This window comes from Diadema setosum, chromosome 20 (assembly GCF_964275005.1).
Source record: "Diadema setosum chromosome 20, eeDiaSeto1, whole genome shotgun sequence".
In the NCBI taxonomy this organism is placed as follows: domain Eukaryota; kingdom Metazoa; phylum Echinodermata; class Echinoidea; order Diadematoida; family Diadematidae; genus Diadema; species Diadema setosum.
In genome coordinates this window covers 5,341,479-5,360,873 of record NC_092704.1, presented here as the reverse complement: position 1 = coordinate 5,360,873, position 19,395 = coordinate 5,341,479, and the positions used below count along the sequence as shown (strand labels likewise).

At 36.9% G+C, this 19,395-nt stretch overlaps 1 protein-coding gene across 1 annotated transcript in view; it reads left to right on the top strand.

The window, feature by feature from the left end:
* Positions 1-396: 396 nt before the first annotated feature.
* Positions 397-19,395, top strand: part of LOC140243699 (integrin alpha pat-2-like) — a 57,776-nt gene continuing 38,777 nt past the window's right edge. The window contains exon 1 of the mRNA XM_072323360.1: positions 397-599. Coding sequence (XP_072179461.1) covers positions 397-599 — 203 coding nt within the window. The remainder of the gene's footprint in view (positions 600-19,395) is intronic.

The following is a 19,395-nucleotide window of genomic DNA, read 5'->3' as shown; positions in this document are numbered from 1 at the left end:
GCCAAGTTCAATCCAGAAAACAAAATTGGTATTAGGTCCAGTACTCATATAAAGCCGTTTGAAGTGCCAGAGGAATTAAAGCTTACAGCATAACATTGCTCTAGTGGCACCTCAGAGCCAGCAAATATTATAAAAACGATCCCGCTCGTATAGTTGTCACTTCCGCGATTAATAACCGCTTGCTTTCTGTTCATAGGAGGTTGAAACCTTCCTTCACGATAGCACACCTCATATTAGCCCTGACACATGTCAGGCTATATACATCTTCCAGTCGCATTGCTTTCGGTTCCTTGAGCTATTCTATAACAATTGGCAAATCACGGGCGTGTATGAAGTCGTGTCAGTGGTCTCTTCTTCGGACGCATCCTGGCTGACTTTCTCTTTTCGATTTCTGCCATGGAATTTCAGCAACAATGGCCACTGGCAAAACGTTTACAGGTCTTAAAACTTCTTCTTTGCATGCTAGTTGCAGCAGTTTTGCAAGAATTTGTGGGCGGCTTCAACGTCGACACATCACGACCAATAATCTACAGACATGACGATAATCGGAGCCAGTTTGGATTCGCATTCACGCTCTATAAAGCTGGAAACGACTACAAGTAAGTATAAAGCAAATGCTCCGCACCTCAAAGGAAAGTTACTCTTGATATACATAGAATTGTGAGAATACAGCAATATTAGTAGAATGCATCAGCGAAAGTTTGAGGAAAATCGGACATTCCGTTCGAATTGGTTGTATTTACTCAATCCACATGTATATTAAGGTAAACTATGTCTTTAAGTACATTTTGTATGTGCGTCCGTCGTGATTCTTGCGAACATGTTGAATACCCATTAAAAATGTCGTTATCTCTCTCAGTTTGCCACGCTAAGATGGAAATAGGTTTCAATAGATAGCAGTCCGTAGCTCCTGGTTACGAAGGAATGATTGCGTCTTGTAGGCCCTATACCTTGTAGGTTCTTAATTTCACCACTCGGTTCTCCGTATTTTGGTGCTACATGAATCTTGGTATCAAACTTTGAATGATTTCATTCATTCATCTTTGACATATAAACTTTCTGTACAGCATCAGTGCATATTTACAAGATAATCTTATTGTACCTCGGCCCAATTTCGTGCAAAGAGTAACTAAAATTGACTACCACATCAAAACAAATCACAATACGATCCATCATATTCATAACACAAGTCAGGATCCCTGTATACGACCACACTAAGAAATGTGAGTTAGAGGCAGTACAAATACTGTCACAACTGTTGGCAGATGTGATATGAAATGAACGCTGAAAAAAAGAAATGGGCAGTTCGCTCTCGGAATATACGTTACGTGGCTGGAGGATTTCTAAATGTCAAACAGTATCGTTGGGTCCCATGCCATTGTTGTGTGGTCATATTTTTTTAAAGCTCGCCGTTTTGGAATTAATAGTACACTGTAAAGAGTCCGGTTTTTAAACATGAAACACCGACCTGGTGTTAAATTTCCGGTGCTCAAATTTGTGTGTAATAGATTACATTCACTGTACTACCTCCGGGTGTCTCTTCAAAATATTTTTTTTGAATAGTTACTTAGTTACTGTTCTTGTTGTTGATTTTGAACTTCAACAAGACGATCAAGAACTCTCCGATAAAATACTTGATTTTTGAAAAAAAAAGGTGTGAACACATTTACACCACGGTAACATATCAGTTGGTGTGGTCTCCTCTTGACACTGAGAGAGTGTTACTTACATTAAAACCACCAATATCAAATCAACACTATGCGGTGTCATTGCTGAATTAGCACAAGCGCAGTGTCAAATCAACACCACGAAGTGCCAAGCGAACACTTTTCGACATCATAACATACTTTCAACACCCTGTCGGTGTGGTCCTCTATATATTGACACTTGACGGTCTTACATTTAACACCCATGGTGATAAATCTAACACCGATTTTTTTTTTTTTTTTTTTTTTTTTGCAGTGTAGCTCACTATGGTAATATAATTATACCAGTGATTATAGAAAGAGAGAGAGAGAGAGAGAGAGAGAGAGGGAGAGAGGGCGTATACATGTATAGAGAGAAATTCTCACTCTACCAGCGTTGAGGAGAAGTTGGTGGTTGTTGAGATGATAAAGAAAGATAATATAAAGTATGTGCCATCCTTCATCGAGGATACATCACGTTGTTGATAAAACATATGGAGAGTGCGTACATTTACTTATATAATTTTATCAATTGCTGAATTGTCAAAATCATCACGAGTTATGCAAAATGATGGAGTTATCCGTTTTAAGAAAGTTTCAGAAAATCAATATAGCTGTGAAAGAAAATCGCATTTCTATATGGAGCGACATATCATAAAATTATTTGACAATTCGCTGCCCGAAGTTCTGAGCCTGTACTTTTTGTACAAAATTCGACAGTCGGCGACTTGAAACGACATACAATACACGTACAATATTTCAAGCGATATGGGGTCCATTTGGGTAACCGTTATCAAAGCATGAAAAGACTAATAGAAATTGAAACGGAAACTTAAGAAGGCGAAACAATCATGGCAGGCGATATTAATGGTACAAAGGCAGAGAGACAAGGAAGTATAGATACAAATTCATGACGACACAACGATTGGTCTACAGAATGCTTATTAACAGATTGTTCCCATTAGCATATTTACGAGCCAAGTTAAAGAGATTATGGATTAAATACATTCAGTACTACATTATATAAGTATCTATTGTCTGTTCATTCAGTGAACAGAAGTTTGTTTTTCACTGATAACATAGAAGCAATGAAAAATATGTTACGCCAACACAATCACACAAACCTCCATACAATATACCTATAATAATACACACATACATCCATAAATGTGATATCGACTATGATCATTGCTATTAGTCAAATTTTAAGCCATTCTATTTAAGCCTATATTTTACAATCTACTTACTTCATTCTTCCTCTAAATAACAGCAATTTAATTAAGAAATTATAGTATACACATATTATCATGGTATTCCTAGGATGATGACATGAATCTTTTAGCTGAATCATTTGACGGTGTATTTGACGGCGCCATTGACTTTGTTCCAAAATATTTTACCATAATTATAATAATGTAAAAGTTTTCCCCAGCAAAAACACATATCATTTCAACGAAGGTACGCAAACCATACCACAGGCGGTTCCACTATTTTTGTTTGCTTTTTTATTTTCATTTAAATGAAGTTAAGAATTTATTCGCTGCACGTGACGTGACCAACATGGAATGAATATTCAAGCCATTCACCAGGATTCGTTTTACTTTCATCTACCATGTCTACAGATCATGTGGGCGTGTAGGCGCACAGTTATAAGTTGAGATATGCTGAGTGAATAGTTTTCAACGCTGACGAATTTCTGTTGCCTTTCTACAGAAAAGATACTATTCGTCACCTTTTCTTTTCTGGTTCGTGGGGGGGGGGGGGTATTGTGTTACGTTTAAATTACCTGCAAAGAGATTAATTGTTAGGAGGTCAATGCACAGCCTTGTAATTACCAGCGCGCTTGAATAAACGTGAGTTGTAATCTTTCATTCCTAACGTGCCAAATCACACATCTGCGTTTTCACCTTCAAACACTCCAGCAACCGAAGCTTGGGGAGTACACTGCTCCTTTGCACAGTATACTTCATTAAACACAGTCCATGCAACAAGTAAGGTTATAGTAATATTCAAATTCAAATTCAAATTCAAAGTTTATTTCATTTTTCGACATAACATATGTTTCACTTCTTTTGATAACAGAGAACAAGGTAAATAGAACATAGTGAAATGAAAAGACTGTACAATAATTGAGGACCTATAGTAATCATACATTGTATAGTAAAAAAGAAACAGAAGTGATCGAAGTGAAATACATGTATACCGTGCGAAAAATGGAAAAATGGAGGGCCCACTAAAAAGACAGAGCTTGTAGTGTGTGGGCCCCTCTGGAAAAGAACATTGATGGAATCGAATCATCGTAGATACAAAAGATAACAAAGTGGAAGAAGTCTGAATACAAAAGATAATAAAGATAATAAAGTCTGGAAGCCCACTGAAAATTAGATTACCAGATATACACTTTCATAGACGCGAACAAACATGAAACAGGACTAGACAACGAGACAACTACTGAAAAAAAAAAGGTTGTACAAGACAAACGGGATGGACAAGACTGACAAACTGAAGACAAAATAGCAGACAAGAATGCACAACAGAAAGAGAAACAGAACAACAGAAACAGCGATCTTCGGCAGAAGCATGCCAAGAGAATAAGAGGATAGTTGTAGGGGAAAAGTAATATTTTGACGCCTGAAAAAAGACAAGAAAATAGAAAATTGAGGGACGTATGAACAGGAGTAACATACAGAAAGTCAACTTCAAGACGCTATGGGCAATGTGGCATAGGTGACAACATTGCGAGCATCCAGGAAAAAGATACCATTAATTCTTTGAAGAGGGGACAAAGTGAGCAGGTAAGTGTAACTGAGAAAAAAGGCCAAATGGTTAATTCGGTATTGTAGAGTCATACGATTGCAATAAAAAAGACTTCAGTCTCCTCTTGAAAGAATATATGGATGGAGCGTTTTTTATGTCTTGATTCAAAGAATTCCAATAATTTGGGCCTACATAAATAAGTGTGTTTTTAGCAAAAATCGTTCTTAAAAGAGGTAAGTGAAATTCATTGGAACGCCTAGTAGGATATTCATGAAATTAGATATTATAATATCCTTCTATCAAAGTTAGCAGCACTTCGGCAAAGGTCAAGGAAGACCAGCGTTGCCAGCTGTGGAAATCTAACGAATAAAGAATGGAACGGACAGTAAGTATTATAGGCCTATGTTTTTTGGGGTGAGCAAAATTTCCACTCATCTGACATGTCTGAAGAATTTTCCTGTTAATTTGAATTCAGTGGTATTTTGCGCAACGAATTTAACTTTTTACTTTTGTAAGTTTAGGAGGTTTCTGCCAATGGCTAAAAGATAGCAAAGTGCTTCGTATTGTTCATTCGCATTGTATATTATCCAAATGAGAATATTCAATGACATTATTGTTATTTCTATTGTAGTAGAAGGGCTGTCGTGCGTATTGTGGATGACATCGCTCCTTGTATCAAACCCTCAGCACCACATGGCTGACGAAGCCAATACGAAAGTGAAAAACAAAACAAAACAAAAACGTTTATGATAGCATAATCATAGCTGAAATAAGGAAGTCAAGAAAAAATTGGATCTTTGATGACTGCCATCTCAATGCATCATTATCCTATTAAAATGTCTATGTAACATGATAGAATTTTATCGCAAAAGGAGTTATCTGTTGTTGTTGTGTTTTAAAGAAAGAAGAGAGAGAGAAAAAATGGGGCCCTATACAACAAATAGTTTGCCCCAGTTATCTACATTCGTAGTATTTGCGATTAAAGCTGCTAAAATCAAAGAAAATTATTGGATAATATGGGATATTTTTTAAGTTAACTTCAAGAATATTCCTTGTTGTGTATTAACAACGATCCGGTTTGTGCGCATGCACCAGCGGAAGAACAGTCCCCGCACTCGACCAGCTTGTGCCGTGCACAAAACAAGGAATGGACTGAAATCACCGGAAATGTAATAAAATGGAAGCATGTCTCAGTATTATGTTGACTAATTGTTTTACAGATTCACAAGGAAAACAGCTGGGTGCGTCGACTCTCAGTGCAATAACGATTCTACGAAAAAGGAAGGGTGATTAAATAACTTGCAGGATTTCCGTACCATGTTTTCTTAATACAGTCATAATTTTATGGAGTAGGCGATATTGTATTGCAAACTACCCGTACATCCCATTGAGGTGTCGGTTTACCATCACCGTCGAAGCGAATTAGTTACTAGGGAGCTTTAGATTTTAGACGCGCGGACGTTCAAAGGGGAAAAACATGTTCTGAGCGTGCGCAGTAGCGCGCGTACACACTAAGAAAAAATGATTCATTCTTGCACCTTTTAAGGGTGCAAAGTGATGTCACACTGGTGGTTCCCTATGGGTGTTATCTTGCACCCTCGAGAAATGGGTGCAAAAGTGGTACCTTGCGCAAGGGTATAACCTTGCAACCTGTGGGTGCACCTTTGCACCGCCAAAGAAGGTGCAAAATTGCACCCTTTATTGAGGGTGCGAAGTGGTTCCCTTGGGTGCATATTTCCACCCACACTAAGTGGTGCTAAGTTGCACCCTTTTCTTGAGGGTGCATCTTTCCACCCACACTAATTGGTGCTGAGATGCACCTTTCTTGAGGGTGCGATCTTTCTCCCTTTAATTTTCGACGCAACTTTGCACCCTCTCTTGCCTCTACTTTTGGTGCAACTTTACACCTTTCGTGAGGGTGCAAAGAAGCACCCTAAGTTCCAAGATTGTAGCCTCTTTTGAGGGTGCGATTTTGTGCCATATATATAGGTATAATGTTGCACCTATGTGGTGCTTATTTGATCCATGACTGCAGCAAAATTGCTTCTTTAAAGGAGCCAGTCAGTGTCACTGTCTACGCCTTTAGAGGCGCAATGTTGCCCAGTATAACCTCAAGTGAACCTTGAGATTACTGGGCAATATTGCGTCTCTAGAGGAACAGGCAGTGACACTGATTGGCTCCTTTAAAGAAGCAATTTTGCAGCAGTTATGGATGAAATAAGTACCACATATTTGCAACATTATACCTATAAGGTAAATATACTTAATATACATAACAAGGTACAATTTGGTTACTTAACTACTTTAAACCTTGAATAGTGCGAACTAATGCAAGCCTGTTTGCTCAGTATATCAAACTTATGCTGTTGTTGCACTCTGCAAAGTAAATAAGATTGGTGTAATTTGGATCCTGTGAATCATGAAATGTGTGCGTGGAATTTGTGAGTTTTGAAATGTTAATGTAGAAGTTAACTTATAGTTGTGTTTGAATGACATACTAAAACCAAATATTTACCCAATTACCTTTCCAATGAGGTGAGCACTATCACTATCTATCAAACAAACCCTCTAAGCAAGAGCATACATCTGCATGAAGGAAGAGGTAAAAATATGATATACATTTGTCTGGATACGTTTTATTCAAAACGTACTTGAATACGTACTTATTCACATAATCTATAAGAATAAGATATGCTTTTTGCCAGTACACAAAGCCTCAAAAAACAAAAGCATGCTACGTACATTTCTAAAGTATGCACCATATCTAAAAAAAAAAAAAAATGTAAGAGGATTTAACAAGTTGTTTGTATGCATTCAAACGAATAGGCCTACATATTTCCATGCGTACAATATTCATGTAACAGTGACGTCATCATGAATCATCAAAAAGATATGTTTCCAGCATAGACATGAATTTATCTAAAATTTAAAACATGTCTTACAATTAGGAGTTTGTTTTATAATGACGACGCCAATTGTCTTAAAGTCCTTATCACGACATGTCTTGGTGTTCACACTTATTCAAATCATGAGATTCTTGGCACCTGATTACGACTACAATTCATTATGGTTTAGATACTTAACTGACATACGCATACCATATTCAGGTATACGGGATTTCGATGAAAACATCTAAATACAAGGTATAATTATAATATGAAAATCAAACTTGATACCAGCCCTTATGGGCTACCAATGGAGACTAGGCAGAATCGCAGTTATCATGGTTATGTATTCAGATTTTGTTTTGGGTGATCAATTCGAGTCCCTCGAGCTGAGATTCCGGAACTGCAATGAGCAAATCATCATAATGACTAACAAAGTGACTGAGAATAATACATGCACCAGTTTCTGTTTCGTTGTTCTATACATAGAAAGTTGTTACGTTTTCCAATCCTCTGTAGGCACACAGGGATTTGCAGATCACCTTTGGCTATAACGCCATGGTCGCGTGCAAAATGATTGCAGCTTATCTAACTTGTAGTTTCCGAATAGGGGACTACCGTGCTTATACATATTAATCGGATGATAGACCCCGTCAAAGAGTAAATTGCGGATATCGTATACCATTGTCAAATCCACTTTTTGTTCTGTACACAGTTTCACTGGACTCTTATGAACCACTTAAGTATTACCAAATCATGGAGTATAAGAATAATCTTAAGTCATTTCCTTGAAACGGCTATGAGCGGGAACAGTTTGGCATGATACATGACTAAATGCATGTATTATACAAGGTTTCAGGACACTTTGAACCGTGTCCCCCCCCCCCTCCCCCCCCCCCCTCCCCCCCCCCAAAAAAAAAAACACAAAACAAAACAAAGCAAAACAACAACAACGAGTGAAATGTTGTATACCCTAGGCCCATTAGTGTATGATCTTTGTCCTTTGAATACATTGCCCATATTTTTCAACGAATAGGCATCTGGATGCAACGTAGGTATATATAAAATGATTTTTTTTTTTAAAGGAAAATACATTTAACCACTTCAGAAATAACTATGGAACAAATAGCATAATATTGACACGTTCCCTTATTCCTAAATGACGTGACAGAAAACTTTCCTCACCGAAATCATTCTGTCGTTATTCAAGTACAAGACATTGGTGATTATATACCTAGTTCGATTAAAAGTATACATGGAGTCATTGCAAAAGTATCTAATGAATAGCATGCTTCAGAACTACATCATTGTCATTTATTCTATGACGCTAATAATAAAGTAATTGTTCCGCCATACTGCCTGGCAGGTTGTAGTCCTCCTACGACGTTTGTTCAGCAAATAAGGCACAAAATAAAATTTTGCGAATTTTACACGCTGTTGCCAAAGTATCTAATCTTCTTTACCACTATTCTCAGACATAAGGATATGCTGATGCTGTATGAATTAGAAACGGAAGCTTACAAATATTCACCATCTAACAAGGTAAAAGCGAAGTGAGGTCTTGCCCACATATCGAATTTGTGATTACACTGATTTTCAAATGTAAGCTCGTTGACCTTTTGACTGTTGACGGAGTCGGACTTCACCAATATCAACACTTGACAGCCATCTTTAGATGTTCTGGGGAGTGAATTTGGTGGTCATATAGCTCAAAAGTGTGGAAAGTTACTAAAAGAACACCACAATACTATGTCGACAGTGCTTACAAGGTGAGATGCAAAGAAAGAGCACGAAATGACATTGTAGAATTTGACAATGACCTACAATATTTGACCTTGAACGCTGGCACCCACAAGGTGGTAGAAGTAACTTCATCCAATCGTATATACATAAAAATATGCAAAGTTTCATTTGGATACCTCAAACAGTACTTAAAGGGGAATGAAACCCAAATGTACCCGTGGATTGGAGCAATATCATAAGAACACATATGTGAACATGGAAAATCGTATGATCCAGTGGAAGTTATGCATTTTTTAAAGTTTCAGTGTCACTTTCATCTATGGAAACGTATAGGCCTATGAAGAAAATATCAAGGGAATTCCATAAAATCTGATTCTAAATGAAAAGTACAAATTGCCTCCACTTATTTGTCGTTGCCATAATGTTAAGGGTAATATTACCCCCACCCCCTTCTGGAAGAAGTTAATTAAGTGCTCCTTTTGCTTAATGCTTTTCCTTAATGCTAGAAACGTGAAACTATGCCTATTTTCTTTACATTTCTTTATATAATTTTCCATGGTTGACGTCAAAGATGTAGCTTTCTCATCTCGTAATGGCGGCACTGAAACTCTAAATATATGTGTATATATAGCTCTTCAACGGATTTTCCGATATTCCTTAATTTGTGACGATGTGTTCAACTGCTAAAGTAATCTCCCTGCATTAACTTGTCCACTTGTACTTTTCGTTTCATTTCCCTTCGTGATACAACGTTGCCATAATCGATAACAGACTGATGTACGAACGGAGGGACAAGCTGAACAACATCATTTCTCTGGTGACAATTCCTTGTAAAAGTATACACCATGAAAACTTTAGGCTGGTAAACTATATCAAGACAATTATTGAACAATATTGTTAATGAAATGCAGTAGGTTTTTCTTCGTGATAGTTGCCTGTTCAGATCAAGGCTTGCAATGTACTGCTGAAGTATGCATCGGGTGTTTCTGCCTTGTCTGGGATACTGAAAGCCACAGAGCACAGAAGGCCGGAAACATTGTAGCGAAGGAAGACACGATTGTATACAGGAATTCGGGCAGATTTCACAACCATCCAGCCAAATAGTGCGCAGCATTCACAGTGAAGATTGTGGGATTTAGTCCTGCCAGGTTCTGAAAGAGATTTTGGCATGAATAAATAATGACTGAATAAAATTTCGAAGGAAATAGGTCGTTTACACTATAGGCGGTTTTGTTGCTTACATAAACTAACAGGTTGCAACTATGATCATTGACCAGAAAATGGAAAATTAAATTGATTGCATAGATCTACTTCAGGTTTCTAACGACTTTTGCTGAAATAATGAGAAATGGTTTTGAAATAGCTGCGATATCCAAAACAGAGCAATAATAATATAATATAGGACTCACTTTTTATCACGATCGCTGCGTTTTATTTTGTTTTTGGATGGCTCATCCATTTCAAAACCAATTTTCATCAAATAATCTTTAGAATTCCTCTTAGAATGGCATACTCTCTATTATTTCATAAGTAGGTTCTTGGTATATCACAAAAAGTTAAAAGCCCAAATCCTCACCTCCACCAATACTATATCATCCCTTTAAGCTTTGATATTGGTTTCTAAACAAATCCGGTCGGATAGATTTATTTCAGCTCTTTGTCATATAAGTAAAACATGATAATGTTGCAAAGAAATATTCCTCTTATATTTCTAGTCAGAAAGCAGATGGAATTCCCGTCTCCCATAAAGAAATAAAAGTGCAGCACTTACTTTGTCACAGACATACAGCATGTCCTCTCCAGGCAGACGGGGAATTAGGAGACAGCATGCCGACATCACTAAGTTAGAGCTGAAAAAAAAAAGAATAAATGTGGAATAGCCTGAGTAAAGTCATGTTGAAAAGAAAAATCTGGCGAATTTGGACTGAGATGAAAATACACACCTTTTATGTAGGCCTGCATACTGACATAGGGCATATTCAAATATTCCCACATTTTTCCTGACCAACTCAAAGTCTTCATAACATAAAATAACAAAGTAAGACAACATCAAATTACATGCAAATTTAACATCAGTTTGCTGTATATTTTACACAGTTAGGAAAGGAGTAAGACTTATAGACCTCAGCCATTCAGCCGTTGCTGAGCTTGCCACAGATGATGGTCCGGGTGCTGGCCATGGCAATGGGTGTAATGATGCCCATTATGGTTGACACCTCTAATCCTGCTACCACACACACAAAAAAGAGAAAATATAGCCCCCTCTACTTATTCATAACATTGATTTGATTTACTTTGATAATACTGGTTACAGAAAAGAAGATTACCCCCCCCCAAAAAAAAAAAAATAATAATGATAATAATAATAAATAAAATAAAATAAAATAGAATAAATAATATATAAATAAATGAATATAAAAAAAAAAAGAAAAAAATGAAGATTCTTGCGGGGTAGAGATGCTGCCTGTATGAGTTACAATCCATCATGGAGTTTTCAGGAAAAAGTCCAAAAAAAAAAAAAACTGAGAAGACGTAGAACGGAAAAGGCAAGAATGAATGATCGCAATGGTCCACTTGAGTAACATATCTCTCGATTATAGATGGTATCAAAAATTGCACTATAGTCTTATCAAATTTTCCGCAACCCACTAAACGTTGGCTACGTTATAGTAATCGATAAAACTGCGTTCATGTGTAATAATACGCTTTAAAGGGGAAGGCTAGTAACTGATCAGTGAAAATGATTTGCTTCAGAATGGTCTCATATTCAAGTAATGTGCAGTTTAATGCTTCCAGGTTAGCGTCCCTGGTCAGTGACGGAGCATTAATCTGCACATTACTTGAATATGAGACCGTTCTGAAGCAAATCATTTTCACACAACAATAGATATACAATGAACTCTTGAATAAATCCCATAAGGATTGGAACAATCATCTCCCAGCATTTCCACTGATTCCCACTGATCAGTTACTAGCCTTCCCCTTTAATATAATATACTTCACGGATATCACATGCTGAAAATCTAGATGAATCAATAACCTGAAAATACATGTATTACGGATTAATCCATTAATGAAACTTACATATTCTGTTGAGGAATCACTCTGTCCTTCAGAATTGCATATAAGTTTACGTGATCAGGAGAATGCGCGCAACTTCATCATATTGTATCTTGCTTGAATACCTGAAAAGGAAAATCAAGTGTCATGAGTTCAAGGCCACTGTTCATGCGTGTGTAATAATTTTGCAGAAGAGCTAACTTATGTAAATGTGACTACATAACTCACTCCATGGCAGCTTAATGTATAGTTCAATTCTTATGCACTGCCTTGCTGCATACAGGGTGAACTTAAGTCTACCACTAACACTACCTGACTACAGAGAATTATCCCAGCATAAAGATAAGCGTGCAATGTTTGCCATTATAAGTTTAGTTAGTACACTAGTCTATTTATCCATAAGTTTATCAACAATTATTCATCAACTTCAGTTCCCTTCCTTTTATTCGTTATTAATCAAAATAGTGGTATGGCACGACGCGATGTATTATCCTTGGGGATGTGTGTTTGTGTGTGTGGGGGGGGGGGGAGGTGGCGTAAAGGTTATGTTAAGGATACACTTCCTATAGGAATATCCGATTCTACGTTTTCTTAACTATTTTGTTTTGTTGTTGATCGGTAAATATAAAGAATTACTTGAAATTGTGATTATGTATGTGTTCACTGTATTGTGAGTATAAATTATGCTTGTATAATTGTGTATGTAGTGAAAATTGTACCATTTATAATGTGTACATGTACATGAATATATGTGAGTTTATGCATGTATGTAGATATTCCTATGTGCACGCCCATGTACCAACAAAAAGAATTTCCTAAATGAACAATAAATGAATCTGAAATCTGAAATCGGAATGCCATGACGTCTTTAGCAAGACATTTTATCGCTAAAGCTGCTCTAATTCCACAGAATGGTTACGAAACAAAACAAAATAGAACAGAAAACAGCACGCATAAAACTAGCCAGTTTTAACAGAATTCTAAAATGAACATTTTAATATTACTGCCTGCAAGCCTACATTATAAGACATGGCTATACAACCAAAAACATAACAGATACAAGAAATTTGATGAAGGGTAATATTGAGAGTAAGGCCTTGGTCGAGAACATTGTGGATATTTCAAATCATGCTTTACGATGATGTTTTAACTCACCATTTTCCACGTGGTAGGAATCTGCGGGGTCTTGATATTATGAAGTGGACAAAATAATTTTGAAGTCAGAGTTGCAGTAAGCCGCTACGAAAAGCCTCAGAAGAGCTGATCTGCTATGGAAATGGAATTTGCGCTAGATGCTCAGCTCAAACACGCATGAACGAGCTGTACAATGAGCCATCTGGGAGTCAACTTATGCGCACATAAGTTTGCAACAATTCATTGAATTCATTAATCATGTTCAAGAAAAGAATGAACATGCCCACACCAGGTGACCAAACTACTGGGTCCGTGAATTGACACTCTAGGAAACATCCATGTCATTATTTTGCATCGAATGTATTCTACGGATTAATAGGCGTTAAAAAAAAATCCACTTTTGATTCTTAATAATTCAGTAACTATATATCAGATAACACTATCATTGATATGGGAGATAGTTGTATAGTGTACAATTTCGTTGGAGGCGGTTTAAAACACAAATCAGTTTCATGAAATCCATGATTAATTTCACAGTTAGGTTACAGATTTTGCTCTATTTCCAACCCTCTGTACAAAATTTTCACTTTGCACAGGGGTCAATGGGTGTGTATGGGAGTATGTGGTTAACACCCTGACAATGGTGTTGAACAATAGCCAGGGTTTTAATGCTTTATTTAAATATTCATGAGAAATTCCACTATCACAGCTAGTCTTTATTCATTCTAAAATGTGGTGTTTGCAAGCACACGGAAACATGTGCTTACATTTTTCATGTGCATGCATTTTACCCTTAGGCTTTACCGTGCATGAATCCATGAAAAAAAAGGGGGAAAAATCAACCCTTACAAATAAATCGTGTAGTTTGCACCCTTATATATCCGCGAGTTTGCTCTCTAAATGATTTTAGTTTATCATTTCCTTTACGTTCACTTAATAAAATATGCATACATAAAATGTGACAATGGTATGAATAAAATGACAATGTGACAAACAAACAAACAAAGCAAACAAACAGCAAAAGATATCAAGTGAAGGGGTGAGTGAGAAGGCAATTGGCCTTATTCAAAACTAATCCCGGAAAAGTAAATACATTGTATATACAGAGAAAAACATTGGCACACACACACACACAAACACACACACACTCACACATACACACACATGCATACACAGACAAAAACATGGACCAGCGCATATTAGCAATACACAAGATGTCATTTTCACAAACACACCCTATCTTGCTAGTCTCTTATAAATTCGTAAAATGATATTGGTAACTTCCAGAAAACCTTTCAAGTGAAATACGTTTTAAAGCTTCCTGAAAACTTTGTACCGTTTTCTTACATTTCACATCAGAGTGGATGGAATTCCAGATTTGAGGGCCTTGAAAAAATATTGACTTTTTTTTTTCTATCCCGAGATCGAGTCGCAACGAAAATCTTTAGCGTGTAGTAGGGTTTGATTCCATCATCGCACAGTAAGCATGCAGGGAATGCTGTGACATTTTCCATTTCGATTGGTCAATACCAGACGAGCAGTCAAGTATTCTTCGTTAGCTTGTTCGCAGACCCTTCCATCAAAGACTCAACTTCATTTAAAAATGCTCCGATGAATGATTATGAAATTATGGGAGAACATCAAGTTTTATGATGTCTTTAAAAAAACATGTACATAGTAGCACCACGACGGTATGCAATATTGTATTCAAGTGTCGATCAACACCATATGGGTCTTTCTTTGAGACTTGTTATGGGCTCAATATTGCACCTTAGCAAGAATGAACCACAAACAGGAAGATATGTCTTTGTAATGGTAATTACGTTTCGACATCCCAACCAATAAGAGATAGGTTAGGAGAATATTAAAGACACGGGGATACACGAATAGAAATTGCTCAAAAAAATGAAATAAAACGAACATTATTCTAATAGGCATGCCTGGGAAGTAATCTGATGTTTCTATTGATAGAGAATTCTATTTGAAGATTCATATCAGTTTGCTTTGTCAGAATCATGAGGAAAAGTGATAAAATAAACCGGCTATCCAGGGTACAGTTTAAACACTTTCACATGAAACAGCTCTGATTAACACTTTTGCACAATAATATTTCTGTTCAGAATTGACTTTTGTTTTATATGTTTTTATCTTAAAGTATAGGATTTCATTTGAAGCAAAATATAGCCAAAATTACGTAAACGTCCACAATGAATCTTCAGATTGCTCAGTGAGACGGCGGCATCGAATCCCGATCAGCGAAGGCACAAATGCACCTGTGGAATTGTTTTGTACAGCAATAGAAATCTGACGACTATTTGAATAATTACATCCAGTTGGAACTTCATCTGTTAAACCTCCTAGGTTATGTGTACAATGTGATTGGTCAATACCCGACAAGCAATCAGGTATTCTACTTTTGTTTTTTTTAGTAGACCCCTTTCATCATGGACTCAACTTAATTTGAAAATATACTCTCGATGAATGATTATAGAATATGAAAAAAATTTAAGTTTCCTGATATCAAAAAATATATGTTCATAATATCAGCACAAGGATATGTAATATTGCATTTTAGTGCCGAGCAACACCATAGGATGGCCTTTGTTTTGAGACTAGTTTGGGGCGTAATATTGCACCGTCAATGACCGTGGCAAGATCGAACCCAAAATGAACCATATAAGAAGCAAAGTTCCACCATTTTCTCAAATCGTGTAGTTTGCACCCATTTTCGCGACTTCGAACCCTTCTAGCTCCCTTATTGAACCTTTTTTTCTTAGTGTGTAAAGTCAATCTATTTTTAGCTTGCGTCGCCTGAGTTTTTCACTACGCGTACTGGGTTATTTTCACGTCCGCACAGTTTGCGACGTAGAGAGCTTCTTCATGCACTGATCATATGGGTGCGCGATCTTATTTTTTATACGTTGCGTCCCAGCGTAATCTAAAGCTACTTTTCCACACGACGCGGGGAGAGGAGAACGTCCAGCGCAAGCGTCGGCTCAAACGTCCGCGCGTCAAAATCTAAAGCTCCCTACTGACGTTCCTGTACGTCAGTTCCGCCTGATGGCAAAGCCGTGGATTACTTAGTTAATAGAATCATAGGTGATCATATAGCTCACATTAAAAGCGGTATACCACCATGGAACAGATTTATAACGAATTAATGCGAACGTTGATTTTTATGAGAATTCGTTTTGATTTTGTAAAGGCAGTTACCTTTGCGACACATAATGCGCTGAACAGCAAAGCATGATATTTTCAGAGGTTCATTCATTCATTCATTTATTCATTCATTCATTCATTTAATTATTTTTTCATTTCCAACAGAAACATATACACTTTTTTTTTTTTTTTTTTTTTTTTTTTTTTACAGAAATTGAATATTTAAATTTCACCGTGGTACAAAAGAAGGGATAAGTTGTATCACTGGATACTATTATAGATGATGATTAAGCACTCTCTGGACGATTGGGGTTGCTTTTTATAAGAAAATTGGCTCACAAAAATATTTTCAAGGAGTGCATACAATATCACATGGCAAGCGTCTCTTCGTGTTATCCCTCTTTGTTTTTTTAATCATTATTGTTATTATTATTGTTATTTTTTTGTGGGGGGGGGGGGGAGGGGGCTAGATTGGTCCTGTACTCTGCTGTATGTAAGTTTTCATCCGCTGCATCTTTTTCCATTGTACATCCCATTCGATTTATTCATGTATTTACAGTTGTCATTGATTTACATCTCGTGCACGATATGAGTGTGAAATTCAATGTTGAATATTATACATTAGAAACACACACACACACACACATACACACACACACACACGCACACACATATACAATATACCACAAAAACACACATAATATACATACAGGAGGCGGGAAACCTCACCTCCCTGCATTATTGTACACGTGCATGTGTGTGCGTGTATGTATATGCATATAACTATAAATGTGTGTGAACGAAGTAAGATTTGACAGAAAATTATTCTTTGCACTGTTACTACGTAAGGGTTAATAGGGCTAATTTTACTATTCAGCATTTAGTGCGACTTACGTACTTCCGGATTAAAAAAAGTGAGGGGGGGGGGGGGGGAGCTACCCCCCCCCCTTCCGCCGGCCGTGATACTCATATACGTCAGCGCACTGAATAAGCATACATCCATACAGGTATGGGATACATCCTGTTTGAGGAGTACCAACTGACTTAGGAGTAGATAGCTTTTGAGATGTGTGTGCGTGTGTGCGTGTGTATGTGTACTACTTGATCTGGTTTACTTGGCGCGCAGGGTTGCGTTTCGGTCTGTTATTCATTATTATAATGTCACTGTCATTCGTCAATGCAAGGTAACACTAATAGCACACTGGTCTAATAACTCAGTCAGACCATGATCAAATATGAAAAGTCTACAAAACGAAATCGTGCAGTGTGATGAAAAATTGGCTTTATCCAATTAGGTTTGCCATATAGGTGGGCCCAAGCTCCCATGTATTCATTTCGTTTGACTCTTAGCGTTTGGTCAACTCTTAAATTTACGCTGGCTCCAAACGGACCACAAATGCAATGCTCACGTGCAAATGTGTTGCATACTACAGTGCACACAAGAACAAGTTTGTCTCCTCCAAGAAAAACATTGGCATTAATCATCACAAATACCATTCAACTCAAAATCGTTCCGTACGATAAAGAGATACAATGTAAGATCTGATACATGCGTAATCAAGATTGACGCAGGACTGCATTTCAGTAGAATAAATAGGACGAGGAAGACTCCGTATGAACAAGTGGCCTATACTAGTTGTTCCCATTACGTGAAACATTGGTATTCATTTTGATTACCTGTATTCATTGTAACTTTGTTTTAAATATCCGCTTTGTCATGAATGTTCACTGCCTTGAAAACCAGGTAATAGGTGAACGTATAGGCTTTTTACCCCGTTATCAGATAAAAGCAAGCAAGGAAACAAAAAGACAACGAGAAAAGCAAGCACCAGTTAATAACGGTATAGCGTTGATGTAATGTCTTTGCTTATGACTCTTGTTCAGTTTCATGAAGTTTCAAGTACAATTTACACACGTTGGGAATAGTTGGATGTCCTCCCGAACTGACAAAAGATTAGAAATAAATAAATGAATAAATAAATAAATAAATGTGTATAGATAGATAAATAAATGAATAAATAAATAAATGAATAAATAAATAAATAAATTATTTATAATAAATAAATAAATAAATAAATAAATAAACAAACAAATACATAAATAAATAAATATTTTCCATCGACACCAAGTAGAGCGATTTCTTAAGCAACCAGCACCACTCAAGAAACACACACACACACACAAAATGTCGTGGTCATGTCGACTTCCTTCTGTAGCTACCTGCTCGCCAACCCGTCGCCGCTAAATTGAATGAATGAACTCAGAAGTCGAATTCTCACGTGCGAATTTGAATGCTCCAAAAGACTCTCCCTCGCATTACGAAAATATGAATGCTCTAGACGGGCATCCTAATTCGAATGATCTAAATGCTTCATTGTTTGACCAAGAAAAGTGCGAAATTGAATGATCGAAGAGCGAAGCTGATTTCACTACATCTTCAAGGCGCTGTCTTGCGTGAATTTGAATGACTCGATATTTAAATTGAATGACAAACATGCGAAAATGACTTAAATGTGTGTAAATCGTCCAAACAAGACTATATATAGTTGCTGCCTCAAGAGTCATTACCGAAAGCAACACCCACGTCTTCATAGATAGCCCAAAGACAGAAAGACTCTGCATGATTTTATTTATATTCTCTGACAGTAATTGAAGAACCGAAAGCGATCTTTGTGTTCAGATTATATTACTTTATTATCACTTTATAATTATATGCATGTCTGACAACGGAAACGTCACCTTGTCTGCCGGAAGATACTTCAGAGGTTTTTAATAAAAACCCTATCATACTTAGCCTATCAACACGGAAATCCTAGAGACAAAAGAGACATAAAATATGTTATGATATATTGAACAGAAACATGCTCTACTTGAGCAGGCAAATATTAATACATACTCATGCACGTACACGCATCGCATGTATCCATATGTACATTCCTATAAGCTGTATAAGCACTGCTCTTAAAGGGACA